At 48.4% G+C, this 23517-nt stretch overlaps 1 protein-coding gene across 1 annotated transcript; it reads left to right on the forward strand.

The window, feature by feature from the left end:
* The first annotated feature begins 17993 nt into the window (after nucleotides 1-17993).
* Nucleotides 17994-19755, forward strand: C2CD4C (C2 calcium dependent domain containing 4C). Its single transcript, XM_063294302.1, has one exon. It carries the CDS (start codon nucleotides 18015-18017, stop codon nucleotides 19326-19328), a length of 1314 nt encoding a protein of 437 aa, XP_063150372.1. The 5' UTR covers nucleotides 17994-18014; the 3' UTR covers nucleotides 19329-19755.
* Nucleotides 19756-23517: the final 3762 nt, after the last annotated feature.

Genomic DNA, 23517 nt, shown 5'->3' on the forward strand with positions numbered 1-23517 from the left:
ACAGTATTCTCAGGAGTCTTCTCCAACACCAAATTCAAAAGTGTCACTACTCTTCCCATCTTGCTTCTTCGAAGTCCAGAAATATATCAAAATACTATTTCAGTAAATGAGTGTGGTAAAATGCCCAGGGTTTTTATTGATTTGCTCTACAGGTGTGTGTTCACTAGGGATTCAAGGACTTCAATGCTGCAAAGTGTTCGTTTGTTTATGGCCCTCTATGGCCAAACACTTTGCCCTATTCTGGTGATAAAGGCAATTTTTAGGCAGAAAGATTCTGTCAATGTAGCTTTACAATAAAGTAGAATTAGCTCCTCTGGCCATGTTTCCTGTCTGGTCCACCTGGGAAGGCTGGCAAAAGGCTGCCCCATTAACTGCTTTCAGATTGGTAGTGGGATATTCACAGGAGGCGGGATCAAAAAAAATCAAGATGGCAGCCATGACTGTGTGATCAAAGCCCTGCCCCTTTTTTATGTTGTGGCCACTAAATGCAGCACATGCTTGGGGGATTTCTTCAAGCAAACAGCCGCCTAGCAGGCCTCAAGTTGAGTAGTGATGCCACAGCCATCTGGAAAAATGGGGAGGGAGGGAAGCAGCTGGGGAAACCTTGAACCCTCTTGGGTAAATGGAGACAGAAGTGGGAGAGGGCAAGGGGCTGAGCGATGGCATAACACAGTGTTTCTCAACCTTGGCAACTTTAAGACGGGGGGAATTCTGGGAGTTGAAGTCCACCCATCTCAAAGTTGCCAAGGTTGAGAAACACTGGCATAACGGGTGAAAAAAAGAGAATTCTGAGTGACAGAATATAAGAAGGGGAGAGACCTTTTGGGAGCGTTGTACCTTTGAGTCAGCGCCGACTCCCGGCAAGTGCCTGGACGAGGCCCTGCAGTTTTCTTGGCCAGATTTTTGGAAGTGGTTTGCCCTTGCTTTCCTCTTCCCAAGGCTGAGAGAGAGGGACTGGCCCAAAGTCCCCCAGCTGGCTTCGTGCCTAAGATGGGATTAGATCTCCCAGCCTCCCCAATCTCTAGCCTGGTGCCTTAACCACGACACCAAACCCATTTTATTCAAAGGCAGAAGCTTGGTCAGAGGCATGGGGCGGCTAAACTAATGTTGGATTTAGGTTGGATTTAAACCCAAGCCACTCCCTCCGTGCCTGGACCAGACATGAATGAAATGCCCTGAGAGTATTGCTGTTAAATAAGGGGTGGGGTCAGGAGGCTTTGCGTCTGATCAGAGGCTCTACTTCATGATACCAATAAATGCCAGCAACCTGAAATGTGAACACAGTCATCAAATCTGAGCCACCACCCCCGCCCCGAAATTCTGATTGAAAAGCCACAAGGCCAGGCTGGATGAATGCAAGGGATACCTCTGCGTGTTTTTCACACGGAGGGAGGGTGCGTGACACGGGGGTTACCCCCCAATACGAGGCCTTCTTTCGACCCAGCCTGATCATCATCCGAGCAACCTGTATGCTGGACTGGCCTAAAAGGCAAGAACGAATCCTCAGACCTACTCGGAGGACAACAAAGTAAATCGAAAACGAATTACACCAGCCAAACCGGGAGAAGCCGACAAGTGTTATGCAAGGATCTGGGGGGAAAAAAAACATTTTGGAAACTGACACTCTTCATGGAAAGATCAGGAAAAAGGAAGAAGAGGAGGAGGAAGAAGACGAGGACATAAGGAGGGAGGAAGAGGGAGGGGGTTCAACAGAGATAACTAAACAGATCTCTGTTTGTGTGCTCTTTTCTTAAGGATTAGGGTGTGGAGAGAGATCAGGCAGAGAAAGAGAGAGGTGAAGGAAAGACAGTGGCCCGGGGACGTGAGGATGCATCCGCGTGCGTGAGAAAGCCAATCGGGACGCTAACACGCCAGCCCCAGCGCAGCTCTCCCAGGCGCGCCGTTGCAGACGGACAGTGTTTGGCCGCTCTCTGCAGGGCAGCAAAGCACGACCTGGGTGTGTGTGGGGGGTGCGGGGGTGCGCGCGCGCGCGCGTGTGCGCGAGCCAGCCAGTGCGCGGCGAGGTTGCCAGAAAAAGGGACTGGCCCTGTCTTAGGAGGAATACGGCACCATTGCGGAGGGCTTGATAACTGGGGGCTGTTTTCTGGTGCCTGCGATGAATGAACGGGGCTAACCTCGCTGGTATAAAAAGGCAACGTCGCAGGTTCGTCGCTAGCCGAGGAGAAGACGGCGACGGGGTTTTTTCCCCTCCCCTTACTCAGTAGTCAGGACGGCTCTGCTTCCCAGCCAGGAGCGTCTAGCAGAGTTTGTAGCTCGCAGTAAGTACAGTTTTTCTACTTTAAAAGGCGGCGGCGACGGGGCGGGGGGGCTGAGAAGGCTGGGGTTTTTATTCGCTTCCTTTGGACCGACCCTAGCTTCCCCCCGCCCCGTGTTTTCCAAGGTTAGAGAATCTCTGTTTATTCATCTATCTACCCCTATCTTACTTGATTGCATCCGGAAGACCCTGTCGAGATTGCTAGAAATCCCATCCCGGGAGCAAATTGTTGCTGAAGTTCGCCAGGGTTTTATTGTGAAGGCAAGAGGCGGTGTGACGCCTCGGGCCAGTTTCAGCATCAATCGACGGGGCTCGGAGCATACGCAGAGAGCTCAGAAAGATCCTCTCCAGCCAGCCACCCTTCCTTGCCCAGCCTGATTTTCTTTTTTAAGTAGAGAGTTGTGGCGACCCTCACTTGCATCCAGGAGAATACCCTATTGTACTTTCCCTTTGGGAAGAGGGTCAGGCCGAAGGCAAACTTTGGGGCCAATACTTAAAAAAAAACAAAAAACCGCAACCGTCACATCCACAAGGGAAGGAGACATCACAAGGAGTGGGGTTTATGTTCGAGAGGGATCTGGGCCGGATCCTTGATGACCAACTGGGGGTGGGGGGAGGAATGGGCCTCATTTGAGATGGGATCAAGAGGGAAAGGGGTTAGGAAAGAACCTGGCTTATTAGGAACTGAGATTTGGGGGCTGGAGAGCCTTTCTGACTTTTGGGCTGCAGTTTTGATTTCGTCGGTGCAAAATTCACCCCGGAGGAAAGGCTTCCGCTGACGTTGTCTGGGGCTTTGCAAAACCGGTTTGGCCGTTGCAGAAAGTCAAATAGGCATCAAGCACTTGGAAGGGGGCCAGGTAGAAGATTCCCCCCCCCCCATGGTCCTCCTCAACAGGTAGATCCGATCCGTATGCCATGGGCAGTTTGGGACAAATGCTTGCTGCTGTTGGTATCCTTTTTTCCTTTTTAAAAATCCCTTCTGGGAACCATTTGGAGGTGCTCAGTGGGTCTCCCCAAAGATGCGGGGAAGCCTGTGGTTTTATAGGAGGTCCAGGTGGGTTTTACCTGGACGCAGAAGGACTTCTTTCATCCTTGCAAATCTCAGCCAGGAGGAACTCTCTCTAACCCTGTGTTTCTCAACCTTGGCAACTTTAAGATGTGTGAACTTCAACTCCCAGAATTCCCTAGCCAGCCATGCTGGCTGGGGAATTCTGGGAGTTGAGGTCCACACATCTTAAAGTTGAAGAGGTTGAGAACCACTGTTCCAACTAGCTGGAGGGCAAGGACCATTATTCCTATCAACAGCTACATTCCTTGCCAGCCTAGCATTATCAGTGCCAAGTGTAAATTGTTCTCAGGGTGGTTTTTCCAAGCCTCCCTTATTGAAGCTGGGGCTGAACCTGGATCCTTCGGCATACAACCCATCTCAGTCCTAGGATTATACGCTTGGGTATATTCAAGAGAAGATTGGCCTCCATGTCATTCCCCCTCATCTAAAATGTTCCTCACTCGTCATTCCTTGGAATATTTTGCCAACCCCCTCCCACCAGGAAGATTGGCACAGAGTCAGATCTAGCCCAGCACAGACCGGCATTAGAAACGTAAGTGAGAATCCAGAAATGTAAGTGAGGATCTTTTCCAGATTTGCTACCACTGAGAGCCTCATCCAGACTAAGTTATTCTTATCCTTAACCTGACTGGAGATGGTGACATCCACAGCCTTAGCAAGACAATTCTACATCCCGTGGAGATGGTTTGCTACTTCCTTCTGGCCCCTTCCCATAATACAGGAAGATCGATGAAGCCATCCCATGCCAACCCAACGCATTATCTGCAGAGCTCAAGAACAATCTCAGAACGTCCCCAGGTTTACTAGCAGACACCCTTTTGTTTTGCTTATATTTTAGATAAATAAATTTTATGGGCATTTCAAGAAGCAAATAAATTAATTGTGCTGAAAGCCGGCTCTCTGAGTCATATTCTCATATTCTCTCCTGACCTCAGGACTCAAAGCCTCTTTCTTAATTCCTGAAGCTTCTCTTCCTGGCTCTGCCTTCTGTTATTGCTGGCTTTCCTTTACTGTCATTCAAGCTGTACCTGAAAGCAAAGATCTGCTTATTGTTTGCACTGTGAGAGAAGTACAGATTTGGGTATGGTAAGGCATGATTCAAGCCAGAGCAGAGCAAGGGTCCCTGTCCTTAGGTTCAGCCGGGGGAAAAGTACTCCTTTTTCATGCTTTGGTTGAAGTTGGAGACTGTGGAAGTTCGCCCCTCTTGCTTTATTATTTTATGCAAGAAGGGACCCAATAAATTGTCTTTGAGCTATTTTATTTTTATTTTCTGTTTTCTATTTCCTTCCCGTCTAGGTTTGAGTGCACCATCTTTCCCCACCCTGCTACAAAAAAATAGAGCTGAAAGGTTGCATTAGGCAGAGCGGAAAAGATCTAGAATGTCCCCCATCTTTTACTTTTGTAGGAGCCTTGGAGTACTTAACAATGCATACAATACTTGTTGCTGTCGATACACTGCTTCTGATCCTTGGCGAGCCGCCAACATAATTTTGCGAGGATTCTAATCATACAGCATGGAATTAACCTGAGATGGTTTAATTAGATGGCCTTAGAGGTTCAGACAGGTGGGGTCCCATCACACTGGACTGTGTGCTGAAAAAAAACAGGGGGAGCCCTTCTACCTTCTGCAAAGAATTTGGCTCCAGAACTTTCAGGAACACATTTGTCTAGATTCTGAAACAGAGCTGGTAACATCCATCCTTGAAAAAAAGCCACTTGAAAGAAAACAAGGGATTTTTTTTTTGGTGGAGAGGAAACAGAAATGTACAAAACAGTAGTGATTAATTGCACATGAGGCAAACTACAGAGGGCTCATTTTGAGATTGTGAGTCCAGTACAAAACGTGAAGGGATGACCCTCATGTTTAAAAACCAATCCTTTGCAGATCCTTACTTCTTTTCCTGATCCAGCTGACCCCATTGCACGGAAATATAAACTGGTGTGCACAACGTTAGTGCCCCAGTGCAGGAGGGTGAGGAACCCAGCAAGGGATATTTACATGTGCCTGTATGTGCACCCACACCGTTTGCTCACTTTCTCTCTGCTGGGTTGTGCTTAAAAGAAACTGTTTTGCGAGAACTCTGGCAATTCACTTGAACACACCGTGTGGATCCAGCAAGTTTCAGCAGGTGCCCTGGGCCAAAGCCCAGTTGTATGTGCGAGCTGTGTGCAAACAATTCAGCTGAGTTAGCCTCTCCTGGAGCATTTAACACCCCACCTATCCGCAACACACAGTCGATTAACCAGTCAGTCACGTAGCGGCTATTTCTGAGTTTGTCCAGCTGCTCCCAAGGATAGGAAATTCATTTACTGGTTTATTTTCCAATGAACAAACAAAAAGAGAAAGTTAAATAATCTGGGGGTGGCCTGAGCCATCCCCATCCCTTCCTGGTTCTTTTCCACCTGCCTGGAGGACCACTGAGGGGTGATAAAAGAGACAAGATTTCCTAGAGAAGCCCTATTTTCATAAGGTCTCTCCAGGATGGTGTTTCTCAACCATGGCAACTTTAAGAGGTGTGGACTTCAACTTCCAGAATTCCCCAGCTAGCATGGCTGGCTGGGGAATTCTGGGAGTTGAAGTCCACACATTTGGTCTCTGCCTTGGGAGTGAGATGGGACTGTTAACTCCCCAACCACATGATGCCGATGACCAGATGGAATTAATTTAATTCAAGCAGCCCGGGGTTGTTTGCATCTTAAATAATTCCTCCACAGCTGGGAAAAAAACCCTAGCCCTCCTCCCTTGATGTAGGTGTGTGATGTGAGGAGGGCTGTTCTTGCAGAGCCTGCCTATTTCAGTTGAGTTGGTGAATAGCGTATCCTGGCATCTTGTCTCATCCCCTCTCTGTGCGTAGCTGGATTTGTTGCTGTCGGGGTTTTTTTTTTGGCTTCTTCCTGCTGTGCCTAGGTGCCTTTGTGCAGCGGTCAGACGCTGCAGCCCCCTGCCAAAATCCTGATGTGGCCATCTGAGTGATCATTCCATTAAGATTTCTTTGGGGTAGACTTCGACTAATGTGTCCCTGCGCTGCTCTGCATTAATAAAACCCTATGCCAAAGGAATATCGATAGAGTCTTCGCTTGCTGGTTCTGTTTTCCTGGGGTTGTATCATTGCATGTCAACAGGGCTGTGTGCAAAATTCAAGTCTGGGTTGCTTTTAAAAGAAGAACAGGACTCTTAGATTATGTTTGCATAGAATGAAATAAAGATAGTCCTCACTTAACAACCATTCATTTAGTGATGGTTCGGACTTTCAACAACAGTGTTGAAAAAAAATGACTTATGACAGGTCCCCACACTTAGAATCATCACAGCATCCCTGCGGTCATATGATCACGATTTGGGCACTTGGCAACCGGTTCACATTTATGACGGTTGCAGCTTCCGGTGGTCTTATGATCACCATTTTTGACCTTTGGCAAGCAAAATCAATGGGGAACTGTGTGATTTGCTTGACAACCACATGGTTTGCTTAACGCCTGCGGTGATTTGCTTAACGGCCGCTGCAAAAAAGGTCGTGAAATCGGGTCAGATTCGCTTAATGACCGCTTCACTTAGCAACCAAAATTCTTGTCCCAATTGTGGTCATTAAGTGAGGACTTAATTAGTTAAAAAGTTAGTTAAAGACCTCTGGCTGCATGTATACGAGTTTGGTTAAGTCTTAATGCTGATGATTGTTTCTTTTTCTGGCTTATTGAGTGGTCCATTACCTTAGATTATGAACTGTCAGGGCGCTGAGGATAGAAACCACGCTGAGACAGTATTCCAACTTTAGTTCTTTATCGCTCCTATCCTACAGACAGAATCTTGCCGGACTGAAGCTACTACACTAAGCTAAAGGAAATAGCTCTAAGGCAGGGCTGTCTTGAACTTCTTAAGCTTCCCAGCCAGGGCCGCAACTAGTGGGGGCAAGCGGGGCATGTGCCCCGGGCGCTGTGTGGGGGGGGCGCCAAAATGGGCGCGGAATCCATGTTTGCCCCGGGTGACACAGACCCTAGTTGCAGCCCTGTTCCCAGCAGCAGAGTCTGGGCTGTGAAGTCTTCCATCAGTCTGGAATGCTCTCTCCCCCTGGGAACCAGCACCATCGCTGGAATCTACCACACCAACCTTGGGAGCATCCATAGGGGGCCAAAAAGGGCAAGACGGTGGCTGTGTGCAGGGTGGAAACCCTGCCCTTTGGTATATGCATATGTAAGGCATGTACAAAAGGGGCGGGGTTTCAGTCATGCTGCTGCAGCCACCATCTTGCCTTTTTTGACCCCCCCTCCTTTTAGACCCTGCTATTTGTGGCTCAGTGTGTTGCGTGGCCCCAGAAAATGGGTTCAGTCGGTAAACACGCTTGAGCAGGCTGTGTGGATGCAGCCCATGTGTTTCAGTTCTTCACAGAAAAGAGGATGAGTTAATTTGGAGTTCTTTCAGGGACAGTCTGGGGAACCCTGAAGAAATCATTAGGAAAAGGGAGGTCAGCTCTGAAGTTCATAACTGGGGTGCCATATTCGTCAACTTCAGAAGCATGGAGAAGAGTTAAGTTTTTCTATCTAAGGCCAAAAGGAGATTCTGCTAGAGAAGAAAATTCCATGGTGGAAGACCAGCATTTGCATACCTTCCGACTCCAGCTGTGAACTGAAAGGTAAAGCAGATTTTTGAGAGCAGGTGGGAATAGCCAGCACTCCGGCTAGCATTTGCATTGAAATGTCATCGAACGCCCTATTCTTCGAACATCTTCAGAATTTAAGCAGGGCGTTGCGTGCCCTTCCAAGTTTGGATGGCATCGGGAGCAGTTTCTCAAATCTTTTCTCTCCTTTGCAGAAGAAGAAAATTCAAGCATGCGTTGGGCTCAGTCCCAGAGAAAAATCAAGATTGTGTCAGCCCTCCCAACATGCTTTCACCGCATATCTCCTTTTGAATGCAACCCCATGTTCCCCCCTCCCACCCGGGGGACTCCATCCCCCTCCCAACCTAAAAATACCCATTATTTTCTCTTCTGACCTTATTTTGCTGGATTGGCACAGCTGCTTTAGGCCAGTTTGGCTGTATATTTGACAAATAGCTTCTGTGGGTAGCATCGATTTTCCGCCCCCACTGAAGGCTGTGAGAGATAAGGAAAGTGGGGAGGAGGGAAATGAAAGTGTGGAAGGAATCTGTTCCCTTCCCCAGGAGAAGCCAGAGCTTGTTAGAAATGGCTTAGTCATAGGTAACGAAGAAGTTTTGGCAAAGGCACCTGGTTTTCTCTGGGTCCAACTGAGAAAGGTGCATCTGAGCTTGTGGGCCGTGATTTAACACCATGGACGAGAGATGGAGGAAGCAGCTCGAACTTGGCTGAGAATTTAGCTCTTTATCTGTGTCTTCCAGGGATGAGCCTGCCGGAATGGTCTGACGGATGGGAGAAATAGGGCTTTGGGCTCTGAGGATGGAGAGCCAGTTTCGTCTAGTGGTTAAGGCAATGGACTGGAAACCAGGAGGCTGTGAGTTCTAGTCCTGCCATAGTCATGAAAGCTGGCTGGGTGACCTTGGGCCAGTCCCTCTCTCTCAGCCCAAGAGCCAATCAGGCGTGGTAGGAGAGTTCCAGTCCCGCCTTAGGCACGAAAGCCGGCTGGGTGCCCTTGGGCCAGTCCCTCTCTCTCAGCCCAAGAGCCAATCAGGCGTGGTAGGAGAGTTCTAGTCCCGCCTGAGGCACGAGAGCCGGCTGGGTGACCTTGGGCCAGTCCCTCTCTCTCAGCCCAACCCACCTCACAGGGTTGTTGTTGTGTGGAAAACAGGAGGAGGAAAGAGTATTAGGCATGTTCGCCGCCTTGAGTCATTTCTAAAAATAATAAAGGCGGGATAGTAAATAAATAAATAAATTGTTCCTCTTTTAGGACACTAGCAAAAAATGGTGTATGTCTACTTAAGGACTGGGGAGGGTGGACTGGGAATAACACATTTCTCACCTCCCAACCCCAATGGATGGCCAGGTGATCACACAGGCTGGGTTCCCGCAACATGCTAACTCTGAAAGCCCAGTTAGCACAACACAACATGCTCAGACTCCCCCAAGAATGCTTCAGAAGAGATGGACATTAATTTCGGAGGATAAGAAATCTGAAGACGCCTTGACTCATACGATCTGGTCTTGCCCAGTTTTAGCCCTGTTTTGGTCTCAAATCACTACCTGTGTCAATAAAAATTTGGGAAGATGTAGTTGAGGGCCATGCTGCGATACTGAGCTATGTTCCTAAAACAGGGAATTGCCATCTCACGAAGAGCTTCGGCCCTATTGAGCCTGGTGCCTGACAAAGAGGAAACTTTTGCAGAACTGGAATAAAACTTACCCGCCTGAATTTAAGGGATGGATCCAAAATATGAGTCTATTAACTGTTTCTGAAGAGTCTCCGTGTTCCAAAAATGAAAAGACGAAGCAGTGTGTTTTTATATAGTCTAGAGTTTTACCTAATTTTTATTGCTATATATAGCTATTATATAGATCTTTTTTCCCTCTGTTAATTTCCTTTTTTCTTCTTGTCATATCACCCTAATATATCTAGGCTTTCCTTCTTAACTGTATAATCACCCTCTTAACTTTTTTTCTTCCTGCTGGTACTCTAGTTTTTTGTATTTTGCCATTTAATAACAACAAGGCAGTGTTATACCAAAGACAAATCACTAGACCATATGATGGCTTCATGTGATGATTCATACAACAGGCTAAGGCAGGGTTCCTCAACCTTGACAACTTTAAGATGTGTGGACTTCAACTCCCAGAATTCCCCAGCCACTATTGGCTAGGGAATTTTGGGAGCTGAAGCCCTATGCATCTGAAAGTTGTTAACGTTGAGGAACATTGGGCTAAGGGAAGAAGGAAGAATTTAACAATCCAGAAAGAGTTCCCCTTAAACAATTCTCCTGCAGATCCCTTTCCTTCCTTCCTTCCTTCCTTCCTTCCTTCCTTCCTTCCTTCCTTCCTTCCTTCCTTCCTTCCTTCCTTCCTTCCTTCCTTCCTTCCTTCCTTCCTTCCTTCCTTCCAACTCCATTTAATTTTCTGTCTTAATTTGCCTTCTTGGTGAACTCTTATTTAATTGCTGGTTGCTTTCTGGACTCTTTTAATTACAATCTTCTCAGTCTTTGGCCCTCCTTGGATCCTCCTTCGTGTTCAGGTTACCCACCCACCTGTGTCTCTGATTCCCTTTTTTATCCAAAGTCCTTGAGAGCATTGCCCTGCCCCAGCTGATTTTTCATTTGTCGTCTAATGGCCTTCACAAGCTATTTTGATCAGGATTTGGGACAAGCCATTCCACAGAGATGACGCTTTCATGAATCCGGAAAGAGATTTTTTGCCCAGGTTCAAACACCATCACTGCTGGTTCTTTTCACAACAGCATTTGGCATACCTGACCATCTGATTTTGTGGTCTAAGTCTGTGTTTCTCAACCTCAGCAACTTTAAGGTGTGTGGACTTCAACTCCCAGAATTCCACACCTAGCATGTTTCAACTCCCAGAATTCCCCACCCAGCATGCTGGAAGGAATTCTGGGAGTTGAAGTCCACGTATCTTAAAGCTGGTGAGGTTGAAACACTGGTCTAATTATGGTCCCTGTTGATGGTGGATCTCATTCCCAGGAGTTTCCCCTTCTAGTGAGTCCCTCAGAGATCGCTCTAGGGTCCTGTTCCCCCTCCCCACTTCCTTAAGTGCCCTGATTCACAATCAGGTCTGACAATGTCATTGTTAGGCTGGCGATACTCACATCTACCAGTCTCTTGTGGCACTTGGTCAACCATGGCAGAATGTCTTATTAACATTTCTTCCTAGAAGTTCTTATACTGAATAGAGATGAGATGGAGATGCCCATGTTTAGGCCTGATCGCCTTTCCGACCCTCTCTTGTGCCTCCCCCATTTGTCTCCAGGACCCCCAGATGGCCTCAGTTTCCTCTGCTCCAGCCCTGGGAACTTGATTGACGATCAGATGACTGCCCATGTTTATTGATCGTACAGAGAGGGGAGGGATGCTAATTTCCAGTCGATGAATATTCGTAGGATCCAAGGGGTTCTGACAGAGTAGGCTACTAGAGTTTTATTAGTGAATGCTTTGGTTTTATGCCTGGATTACTGCAATAGTTTTATTCCTGATTTCCCTTTCTCCTTCTCCGTGATGGAACACCTGGGCCCTTTCTAAATTTCTTTCTTTGCCGTTACTCTGTTGTGGGCTTCCTTCTCTTTTATCTGATAATTCCCTGGGCAGCATCTCTTCCCCCCGTCTTCCAAGCCACCCTCACATTCCATCACATTATCTCAGTCCAGAATCTTCTGGGAAATTTGCTGTGATTCTTGTGTCTTGTTATGGTGGGGGGCTCTTCACTGGCTCCTTCTTCAGGTCAGAACCCAGTTTAAATCTGTCAGTCCTTCAAGGTAGTCCAGACAAGAAGCACCAACCATGGGTACTAACACTACCTTACTTTATGGTTACGTTAACAGAATATTGCAAGTCTGAAAGTATTTCTCCCCTCCTTTTCTTTTATTCTCCAGAAAATTAAGGAGGGTCCCTTCTGAGATGCTTCCCACACCCCTTTTCCTTCTGTGGGCTAAGATACCTTTTGCATACCAGTTGTTTGGTCTGCGGCTCTTCCTCCTGTCTCCCAAGGTCATTCCCACAGACCATCACTAAATTAAAGGCACTTCTGTTTAGAGCTCTCTGGTCACAAACCCTGTTAGTATCTGTCTACTTGTATTTCTCCCGAGGATCCTGTTATCCCCTTACATTCCTCTGAGTAGATCGTCCTTTCTTGTCTTTGTTCCGGATTGTAGACTCCAGGCACCAGATCCTTCCTTCCCTTCATTGCTATGAAAGTTGGATTGCCTTTAGAAGGGGATTGGAAATCTGCTTATTTGACAAGTGGGTTAGTGTAGGACCTGATTATCCTTCCCTGTTCTCATTCATTTTGGCAGTTCTGAGACTAATGCCAGTTTTATTTTAATTAGGCACATATTCAGGCTTAGTTGTGCTGCAGAGCGCTGTAGGTGTGTACTTATGATTGAGTATTAACGTTTGCTGGTTTGGCGGTTAAGCTGTGACCTGTTTCTGTTGAATGGGATTCTCTCCTTATGGTGTTTACCGTGGCAAAGGTGTGCCATAAATCTGTTGTTGTTACTTATTTATTTGTTTGTTTTTATTTGTTAAAATTTGCCACTGCCCATCTCCCCGCAAAGGAGGGACTCTGGGCGGCTTACAATAGCGATAAAAGCATTAAAATATCATAAACGTAAATAAATACCAAATACAATGTAATATAAGACATAAATATAGTATAAAATCCAGATGATGATAAGTACAATTGTTGTTTATTTGTCCAGTCGCTTCCGACTCTTCGTGACTCCATGGACCAGCCCATGCCAGAGCTTCCTGTCAGTCGTCACCACCCCCAGCTCCCCCAGGGACGAGTCCGTCCCCTCTAGAATGTCATCCGTCCACCTTGCCCTTGGTCGGCCCCTCTTCCTTTTGCCCTCCACTCACCCCAGCATCAGCATCTTCTCCAGGGTGTCCTGTCTTCTCATTAGGTGGCCAAAGTATTTCAGTTTTGCCTTTAGTATAATTCCCTCAAGGGAGCAGTCTGGCTTTATTTCCTGGAGGATGGACTGGTTTGATCTTCTTGCAGTCCAAGGCACTCTCAGAATTTTCCTCCAACACCACAGTTCAAAAGCATCGATCTTCCTTCGCTCAGCCTTCCTTATGGTCCAGCTCTCGCAGCCATATGTTACTACGGGGAACACCATTGCTTTAACTATGTGGACCTTTGTTGTCAGTGATAAGTACAATACCTCTTTTATATATCTTAGGGCACCAGCCATCTCCAGGAGTGTTGGCTGGATTTCCTGCAATGCACTGAACCATCAACTGCCCAATCCTATCTTAGCTAAGTCTAGAGTGCAAAGGGAAGTTTTTCTTCCTTTCATTAAAAGGACCAAAACACCATTGCACAGATGTGCTACAAATCCTGTTCCTTTTGAACGTGTGTGCCGTGTCACAGCCTACATCCCAAAGGGGCAGAGCTGGTGTTGCTTTCATCACACTGCCTGAAGTTGTGTGAACCCAGCCAATGGGCATGCTGGAGAGTTGACTTTGCTCCCAGAGCAGTCACAGCACAAACCAACATCCCTGGTTCCAATCTTTTTCAGCCCATGGGGAGGTTGCCTTTTAGAGGCACTTCCTCTATGTTACTCTCCCCGTTGATTCTCCCTTCTGTGTGTCCACAGAACCATGAGGACTAGCATCTTAATTTTAGAGGCAATAACTCAATTAAAGATTTAATCTCCACTTAGAGCACTGAAAGGGCTTAGAGACAATGATAAAGAATTCAGCCCTGTGTAAAGGAATTTCACCGATGTGGAAAATGAACAACAACAGGCCAGTTCATCATATGATCTATATGAGTTATATATAGCTGGTTTATATTAAAAACGTGGGATAAAATATAACAACAACATTTATGTAATGGTCCACAACTACAGAAGGTTTGAGAAACATTGTTTTCAGACCTGGTAGCTACCAGCCATCAATATCAGTAGCCTTTTCTCTCTCCTAATACCGTGCCTAATTCCTGGTCATGGAAAGCCTCGCCTGATGGCCTCCTTTTCACTCTTCATCTTCCTTCCACAGCTGCTCAGTCTGGGGGCATGTGCGTCTCCAGCGGGTGGGGACAAAAAAGTCAAGACGATGGCTCAATTTAATGAATCAAGAGAAGGAGTCTTAAATAATGCCCGTTCAATGGGGAATAGGATTTTTAAAGCTCCAAAATGCATTAAAAACAATGAGAAAATCTATTTCAGTGATAACAAATGAATACCCTTTTTGAGAGGAAGCAATGAATATTTTCCAGGTGGCTTCCCCAAACAATGGACTTTATCTCACATCCTTGTCTGTGGTTGGGGCTGAAGTCTGTTTCTGCCTGAAATGTGGACAAAACTTAGCAGGTGTTCATTAAATCCAGATTCCCTTCAACTGAGGTTCACGATATGATCTCTATCTTGTTATATTTCATCCCACCTTTTTATACATAAACAAGAACATTTATGTAATGGTCCACAACTACAGGAAGTTTGAGAAGCATTGATTTCAGTCCTGCTAGCTTGGATGCCGGAGGTAGCTGGTAGACACCAGCCATCGATAGTAGTAGCCACTGGCAGCTGTTCCTTCACAAAGAGGTCCAGCTCCTTTTTCCAGTCCTCCAAACTGTCTTCCATTCTTCCAGTTGTCGGTTGTGAGTTCCACCACTGACTTCTGTGGGGTGAAAAAGTGTTCCTTCTGCGGGTCTTGCACCTCCTTGCGTTGAATTTCAGAGGGTGGCCTCACGTTCTGACTTCTCACCTTCTCCATGTTATCTTCACCATGTGTGGTTTTGTGTATTTCTCTTTCACGTCCCCATTTACCCTCTTTCGTCCCAAGCCCTCGGTCAGCGTTTCTCAACCTCAGCAACTTTAAGATGGGTGGACTTCAACTCCCAGAATTCCCCACCCAGCATGCTTCAACTCCCAGAATTCCCCACCCAGCATGCTTCAACTCCCAGAATTCCCCACCCAGCATACTGGAAGGAATTCTGGGAGTTGGAGTCCACCCATCTTAAAGTTGCTGAGATTGAGAAACGCTGCTCTAGGTGATGCAGTCAGTCAGGGCCGCAACTAGGGTCTGGGTCACCTGGGGCAAACATGGATTCCGTGCCCATTTTGGCACCTCCCCCAGCACGGTGCCCGGGGCGCATGCCCCGCTTGCCCCCCCCAGTTGCCCCAAGTGATGTGTGGGTCCTATCACTTTCACACCCCAAGTGTTTCGTGCAAATCCAGAATCTCCTCCTCCGTGTGAAAGGGAATGGATTGCCCTGATGTAATGGGCTGTGAGAATGACCTTGAGGAACAGGAGGAAGAGGCCAAGAGAATGGTCAGAGAAGAGAAATCTGAGTCTGGCCCAGAACTGTAACCTGAGAAAACGTCTCAGACTTGACCTGCCCTTGATCTTCTCTGGAGGTTGAAGGCGGGGGGTGGGGGAGGCACATTCAGAGTTGCAAGTTTCTCTTAGTGTAACCCTCTAGTGGGAGTACTTTTAGTATTCATAACTTTGCTGTCCACGTCTGGTCTGCCTCGAAGGGCTGACATCCAGCACTTGTATCATCTCGATTCTGAGTCTCAGGGAAGCAAAGGGAGGCAAACGGTACCTCCTTGATGAACCGTAAGTCGCCCAGGGCCTTCTCCAGGGCAGTCCAGGGGATTCTCCTATTCCTGCCCAGTTTGCAGGGGGGGAAGGCGGGTCTCTTAACAACGAAAGGGCTCAGTGTGTTTCCAGTTGGTTGCAGTATCATTTTCCTATGCCTGGTTGGATAAAATAGCTGTCATTCATCAGTGGAAAAAAACCTGTCCCTTGTTTTCAGTGATGGCAGTATCTCTGACTAGAGCAGGGATATTTGTGGGGTGTGTGTGTCAAAAAGGTCAAGATGGCCACTGCAATCATGCATCTGAACCCCTGGCTGTTTGATGCACGGGCTTTGATTGAACAGTTGTGGCTTCCATTTTGACTTTGACCACTCCCTGCAAAGGCCCTTGATGGAGGGCAAGATCTCCACGCCAGGATTCAAAATTCTTGCCTGATTAGAATTCATTCTATTTGCATGGCCCTAGGCTCCTTCTGCATCACTTCCCACGTGCTTCTGCTTGTCATCCCAGGTTGTGGATCGTGGGCTGTGATCTCCCTGGCCTTGTGAATAAAGAATTAAAATCAGGGAGAGCATTGCTCTTAGCACAGATTCCAAATAATCCCACTTTCCTAAGGCCTTGCAGATGATGTTCCTCAATCAAATCAAATGCTACCGTCCCGGAATTTCTCCGGTTGGAAAGATTTGGGGTCAGCCTAGCTACGGTTTGGCAAATACCCTTAGAAACAACACTTACCAATTGTACAACGTCCCTTGAAGCGCTGTAGATGTTTTCTAGCAGGGGGAAAACTCTCCATCTTGACTGGAGGGTATTGGAAGAGCATCAACACTTTTGAACGTTGCCGTTGGAGAAGACTCCTGAGAACCCGGTGGACAGCCAAGAAAACCAACCGATGGATCATCGAACTCTGAAATTAACTCAGAGCTGTCACTCGAGGCCCAAATGACCAGGCTCACATGATCTCCTTCGGACACATACAAAGATCTAGCTCTCTGAAGAAGGCTGTAATGGAGGGAAAGGTAGAAGGAAAGAGAAGAGGATGACCAGGAGCAAGGTGGAGGGACTCACTTATTGTCAGCCCTTCGAGGTAGTCCAGACAAGAAGCACCAACCATGAGTACCACACTACCTTTATTGTAAGGTTATAGTAACAGAATCTTGCAAGTCTGAAGGTACTTCTCCCTGCCCCTATTTTTACTCTCCCGAAAACTAGGGAGGGTCCCTTCTGAGATGCTTTCTCCACCCCCACCCTTCCTTTGGACTCAGATTTTGTTTGTCAGCCATTGTCTAGGCTGTGGCTCTTCCTCCTGTCTCGCAAGGTCATTCCCACATACCACTACAGTTACAGTAGTGACGGGTGCACTGTTGAAAGACCTGAAGGACCAGGCTGGGGACAGATCCCCCTGGAGAAAATCTCTCTGTGTGGTTGCTAGGAGTCAAAAAATGACTTGATGGGGCATAATCAATCAAATCTTAAGGTGGTTACTGAATTAATCTATTTTCTGGGTTGGCGCAACCCACTGAACCATGAACTAATCAAGCTGGGTTTGACAGAGATGTAAACACACTCTAAAAAAACAAGCTCACTTCTAACCAAGCTGACCACGTGGTGCAAAAACAGCCCCTGCGGTTGTCCCTGATCTGATTAAGCGTGTTAGGTGGACCCGGTCAGGGAAACCCTCAATTACTTCCGAATGTTGCTGAAGCAACATTTGACTTTCCTCTGTTTTGTGCGTCTGTGTTGTGCGTGGAGCCGTCCAAAGGCCTGCTGTTTTTTTAACTTCTGCTTGTGTTTTTCTCCAGTTGAGATGCCTGCTTGGATTTGCGTGCCAGTTTGGCTGCGTTCATCGCTTAGAATCAGATACTCTGTTATGTAATTTTTGAGACCTGCATCATGCACAGGCTGAGGCTCCTGTATTGTTAAAGGAGGGGAGGTTTAATATGAGGGTTAGTGCCAACTGGCCTTTTTGGAATTCTCCACCAAATTTGCAGGCGAAACCGTTGGGCGGCCCTTGTTCCTCAGAAGTTTTCCCAGGGAATGACTCTCCCTTAGGAGTGCTGTGCAAAAAAAAAAAAAAATCCATTGGGAAGAATTCCATCACAGTGTTTCCCATGGGCATTGAATGGGAACATGGGAAGTCTGGGAGCTTGCAGGCCCCTAGAGAGGTGATGCTACAAAACATACAGGCCTTGGCAGCAACGGCATCGAGAAATAAGTTTCAGGAAGCTGTAGTCCACCCCTGAGATTTTCTTTTCCCCTTCGAAAGAAATTTCAAAAACAAATGCTCTTTCATCCAACTGAATCTGTACTGAAAAAAAAGAGAGAGATTATTTCTCTGCCGAGCTGTAGTTAATTTGCAAATTAAAAGGGCATTCTGTACCATCCATGACAGGAGTGGAAGACTCGCTCTCCTTCTCTGAATATTATTTTTTTCTTTTGTCTTCCAGGCGTTTTGGAGTTGCCAGTCCCCTCCTAAACCCGGAGAAGAAAAGGATAAAAATGTGGCTGCTCGAGAAAATCCGGGGCTCGGTGGAAAACGGCAGCTCTCGGGGCACTGACTCAGGGGATAAGCAGTCCAAAGGTCCCTTGTACAGCAACGTCCTGACTCCCGATAAGATCCCGGATTTTTTTATCCCCCCCAAGCTCCCAACGGTGCCTCCCGAGGGAGAGGGAGTGGAAGGGAGCGCCAAGCCCAACCTGGGCACTTCGGCCTCCGAGCAGAACCTGTCGGCCCGCAAAGCTCAGCGCAGTCCCCGTTTGCCTGTGAAGGCGGTCTCCGAGAGCAAGAACCTTTTGAAAGCCGCCAGCCGTCACATCATCCAGATTGAGAGTGCGGATGAGTGGATGTCCGAGGAGGACTTCAGCACCAACGCGGACCCCCAGTCGCAGACGGCCATGTCCCTGCCGTACGTGCCCAAAGCCCAGACGTCGTACGGCTTTGCGACATTGATGGAGAGTCCCCACACACGCCGCAAGGAATCTCTTTTCCACAGCGAGCACACCAGCCTGTGCCCATCCCAGTCCTCCTCGCCCAGTTCTCAACAGAGGTCCACCTCGGGAGGGAGCAAGACCAACGGAGAGAGCGCCCACCTCAACCCCTCGGACATCAGCATGTCGCTCATGAATCCCTACCGCTACTTCAGTGGAGGGGAGAGCGACACCTGCTCCTCGGCGGAGTCTTCCCCGTTTGGCTCCCCGTTGCTGTCGAGATCGGTGTCCCTCCTCAAGATCTTCAGCCAGGAAAGCCAATCCAAGGTCATCAAACTGAAACACTCCGTGGCTCGCAACAGCTCCCTGTCCACCGACGATAGTTCAGCTGACACCAGTCCCAGCTCGCAGCGTCGCATGCGCTGTGCCACCCCTCCGGCCGGGGGGGCTGCTGGGGGGGTGCAACAGCAGCCCCTCGCCCCCGTGGACCCCCAAGACCGATTTCACAAGGAACACGTGCTCAGTTTTAGTAAAGGAGGCAGCCTCCGCCTGGTGGCTCAGTACAACCCTTCGAATGCCCGGCTGCGGGTGCGTGTCGTGGCCGCCGAAGACCTCTACGACAAGCACTGTGACGTCAGGAGCATCAACTGTTGCGTGGCTCTCTATTTAAACCCTGGCAAGCTGCAAAAACAGCGGAGCACCATCATCAAGAATAGCCGCCACCCCATCTTTAACGAAGATTTCTTCTTTGACGGGCTGGGCATCGGCAACGTGAAGAAGATGTCTCTGAAAGTCAAGGTGGTAAACAAAGGGAGCAGTCTCAAACGGGACACTCTGATGGGGGAGAAGGAACTTCCCCTCACTTCTTTGCTCCCTGTCTTATAACCTGGTTTCCCACCTCTCATGTTTGGGCCTGCCGCTTCCCCCAGTTGACTGCTTTTCCTGCTCTGCGCACTGGGAGGGGTCGGAGGTCTGCTGAAGTGGATTCCTCCGAGGTCAATCAGTGTTTCCCTAAAATGGGTGTTGCATGTTTGAGGTCCAAGGGTTGGGCATCCCAGCATTCTAGCATGAAACCTCAGTAGCTAGCAGCGTGACCCTATTTTCTTGGAAAGCTGGGTGGGGGTTTGTCTCTTGGCTCAGTCAAGATATGTCCCTTGGTCACGGCGAGCCAATCTTCTTTCACTGTTGCCGTGTTGGAGGAACAGTGGAAGCTGACCTGGGGGTTTGAAGGGAACCAGGAAGGCTCCTTCAAATAGGTTTTCCTAGGAGAAGGAGGTGGGTGCATGAATAAATCAGGTTTCCACCCTGTTTTCGAGCCTCTTCCTCACAAAATGCATGCTGAGAATCAGATAATCTGACTTTAAGATGCATGCTGGTTGCATTTGAGTATTGTGTCATCGAGCAAGAACCAATCCACTGGAAGATGGAGTAGACAGCCCGCTTGGCTTCCACAAAAGGGAGAAAGGGATGTGATCACCTGCTCCACCCAGCCAGGAATGTTCTTCATTTCCCAATTGGTGCAAATTCCAGTTTTTGATTTGGGAGCTAGTGTTGGCGTGTGCTTTCTGAAGGAAGAGGTACGAGCCCTGGACAAGAGAATGAGTTGGACGCAGAAGAGCTTCTGAAGCCTGGCAGATCCAGCAATTGTCCCAAAGAGGCTGTTCTGCAGGATTTTGGGGACTGGACAGGGATCCTGCCTCCCTGCTCTGCTTGTCTTTAGGGGAAAATGCAGAAATCAAAGTGATGCCCAATATGAACCTTCAACCTGGGGGAAAAATGGACCAATAGAAGTTGCACTGGCTGGACAGTGGATCAGTTGAAGGAAGGCAAGAAGAGAGATAGAAAGAGGAAAGGGGAAAAGAGATAGTGTGCACTGCAATATTGAGGGGCCATAATTATTTTTAATATTTTGGAATCCTGGCCTGAGAGACAATACTCAATAATAATAATAATTTTAAGAGTGGGTTGGGAGATACTCACGGAATTGCCTTATCCTGCACTGTTCTGCTTTTTCTGAGTCTTTAGAGGCTCAGACCTTTCCCAGCCTTAAAAGTAGGGATCTTTTAACCTGAAGTTGACATGGTTTGAATTAATCTGAAGATAAAAACTCATGTTCCATTGAACGGTGATGTCCTCCTTAGGGAAACAGAGGGTCCTTATTGGGACATCCAACCTTCATCCAAACAAGAGGTGGCAAGAATCAGCCTCCTTAGCAGTGTTTTTCAAACTTGGCAACTTTAAGATGCGTGGACTTCAACTCCCAGAATTCCCCTGCCAGCCATGCTGGCAGGGGAATTCTGGGAGTTGAAGTCCACGCATCTTAAAGTTGCCAAGTTTGAAAAACACTGCTTTACAGGATGTTCTTCAGGGACATTCAGGCTGAAAAAGGGGTCTTTCCCAGCTGAACCTGGAAATGCTGAAGATTGAACTCAAGGCCTCCTGTAAGCCAAGGGCACATTCTTTCCCCAAGTTGTGGTTTCTTTCCACTCTGGCGAAAAGGAACATATTCATTAACACTCTTTTCCCCAATTTTCCCAAAGCTCGAAAAACAAAACAATCTCTTGTGCCAAGAATCCGTCCCGCTCATTACCACCACCCACCTCTCCTATCAGAACTTCAGGACCACGATCAAGGAACCACTGAGCAGAAAGAGCTGGGCCACCCCTATTTTGCAATCCATCAATTAGTACCCGGATAGGATCTGAAGAGAAGATCCATCAAGACCATAGTATGAAATACAGGTAGTCCTTGGTTAATGACTACTCATTCAGTGACTGTTTGAAGTTATGACGGCACCGAACGAGTGGTACTTACGACCGGTCCTTGAAGTTTGGACTGTCCTAGCACCCCTGCAGTCACGTGATCGGGATCCGGGCACATGGCAGCCAGCTTGCACTTAGATGGTTGCAGTGTCCCGGGGTCACGTGATCGCCGTTTGCGACCTTCCGTGCCAGCTTCCCACAAGCAAAGTCAATGGGGAAGCCCAGGGCCACAACTAGGATCTGTGTCACCCGGGGCAAACATGGATTCTGTGCCCATTTTGGCGCCCCCCCCAGCACTCATTTTGGCTCTCCACCAGTGCGGTGCTTGGGGCACATGCCCCAGTTGCCCCCCACAGTTGTGGCCCTGGGGAAGCCGGCAGGGAAGGTCGCAAGTTGCTCAGGTAAATTGCCTGGACCCTGGCGGCTTTTACGCCTGAGGAACCCAGCTATGGCACCTACAGCACCCCCTGCCTGCAGCGGCCACCCACATGCCCAGCAGCAGCCACCCCTGTGCCAGCCACCCATGCACTCTTGCGCACCTGGCAGCAGCTGTCCCCAGCCCCACTGTGCCTGCACCACACCGGCTACCTACACACCCTTGTGCACCTGGCAGCAGCCACCACCAGTCTCACTGTGCTTGCCCCGTGCCTCAACAGCCACCCGCATACCTGTGCACATCCTTGCACACCTGGCGGCAGCCACCCTCAGCCCTGCCGTGCTGGCACTGCTCCTCGAAGGCCCCCTGCATGCCCAACAGCAGCCACCCCCACCTGGCAGCAGCCACTTAGCCGCCTGCCGGCCTGCTTGTAAGCCACCTGGGACTTGTGACTTCCTGCCAGCTTCCCCATTGACTTTGCTTGTGGGAAGCCGGCAGGAAGTGGCAAGGAGGTCCTCGCTTAACAACCTGTGATCCTCGTTTAATGACGGCAACAGGGAATGCCAGGATTGCTGTTGGTAAGCGATGCGGTCACCTGACATTGCGCTTTACAACCGCATCACTTAGCGATGGAAATTCCGGTCCCAATTGCCGTCGTAACCCGAGGACTGCCTGTAATGGACCTACATTGTGGTCTGTGTCCGTTTTTAAGGCAAGGCATGTGTGCTGTGGAGAAATTCCTGCACCAGCTTATTTATGACTGAGGTCTTCCACGTCTCTCTTTAATCCAACTCTCAGATCTGCTCCTTGCATAAATCACCTCCCCTTTTGCTCCTCCATTGGTGACGTGATGAGGAAACCATGTGGGGGGAAGCATAACGCTGCGTGCTTTGCTAAGAGGTGGCAAGAGGCAACATTTCTGGATGTGCAGAAACTGTGTAGGCTTGCTCGGTGGCAGGAAATATGCTCTGCCCAAGCTCAGAGGGTCGTACATTTTGGTTTCCCGGAGCATCAGCCCTAAAGACAATTCTTGTGCATCAGAGGCCTAGCCTGCATCCATGCTGTCCCATGAGTCAAGGCTGATGTTTCCATGGCAGCGCCAAATTCATGGAGGCCTCCGGTGGGAACCCTTGGGCCTTAACGGTGCTCCCTCTCCCCACCCACAGAGGAGCCCCAGTTCTTTTCTTCCAGCTGAAGCCCCCACGCGTAAAAAGGACTGCGTTTTGATTGCATGGCTGTGGCCACCATTTTGACTTTTTTGACCCCCTCCTGCTTCCCCATTGAAGATGCTGCCCCAAACTCATCTCTGGAGCATTGCCCAAGTTGCGAATCAGGGGAGAACCCAGAAACTTGGGGCAAAGAGGCACAAGATGAGAAAGTAGCCAGGCGCCCGTAGGGATGGGCAACATCTTTCTGCAAATCGAACCTGGTGTGTCTTTGGGAATGGAGGAACACGGTGGTTATTAAGCCACGTTCAACTGTTCATTCAGTTGCAGCTATGCTGGTGGCTTGTCTGGCAAGCTGATAAACCGAGGTGTTTAATGCTCCTGAGTGTATCCTATAAAGCAATGTATTTCAACCTTGGCAACTTTAAGATGTGTGGACTTCCGCTCCCAGAATTCCCCAGCCAGCATGCTTTAAGACATGTGGACTTCCGCTCCCAGAATTCCCCAGCCAGCATGCTTTAAGACGTGTGGACTTCCACTCCCAGAATCCCCCAGCTAGCAATTTTGGGAATTGATGTCCACACATCTTAAAGTTGCCAAGGTTGATAATCACTGCCATAAAGCGACAAATTTCTCCACTCAGGGTAGAGATCTCATTTTACCCCGGGGGCTTTGAAAATTGGCAATGAGACCCCTGTGCATTTAAAATGTTTTTTTCCCCCTCCAACATTTTTCTTTCCCAGATTTCTGTTCCATCCAGCTGCCAGTTA

Source organism: Candoia aspera, chromosome 1, assembly GCF_035149785.1.
Source record: "Candoia aspera isolate rCanAsp1 chromosome 1, rCanAsp1.hap2, whole genome shotgun sequence".
NCBI lineage: Eukaryota > Metazoa > Chordata > Lepidosauria > Squamata > Boidae > Candoia > Candoia aspera.

Bases quoted from the DNA above. Each gene is read 5' to 3' on its own strand.
- C2CD4C (XM_063294302.1), top strand. From the start codon at position 18,015: ATGTGGCTGCTCGAGAAAATCCGGGGCTCGGTGGAAAACGGCAGCTCT.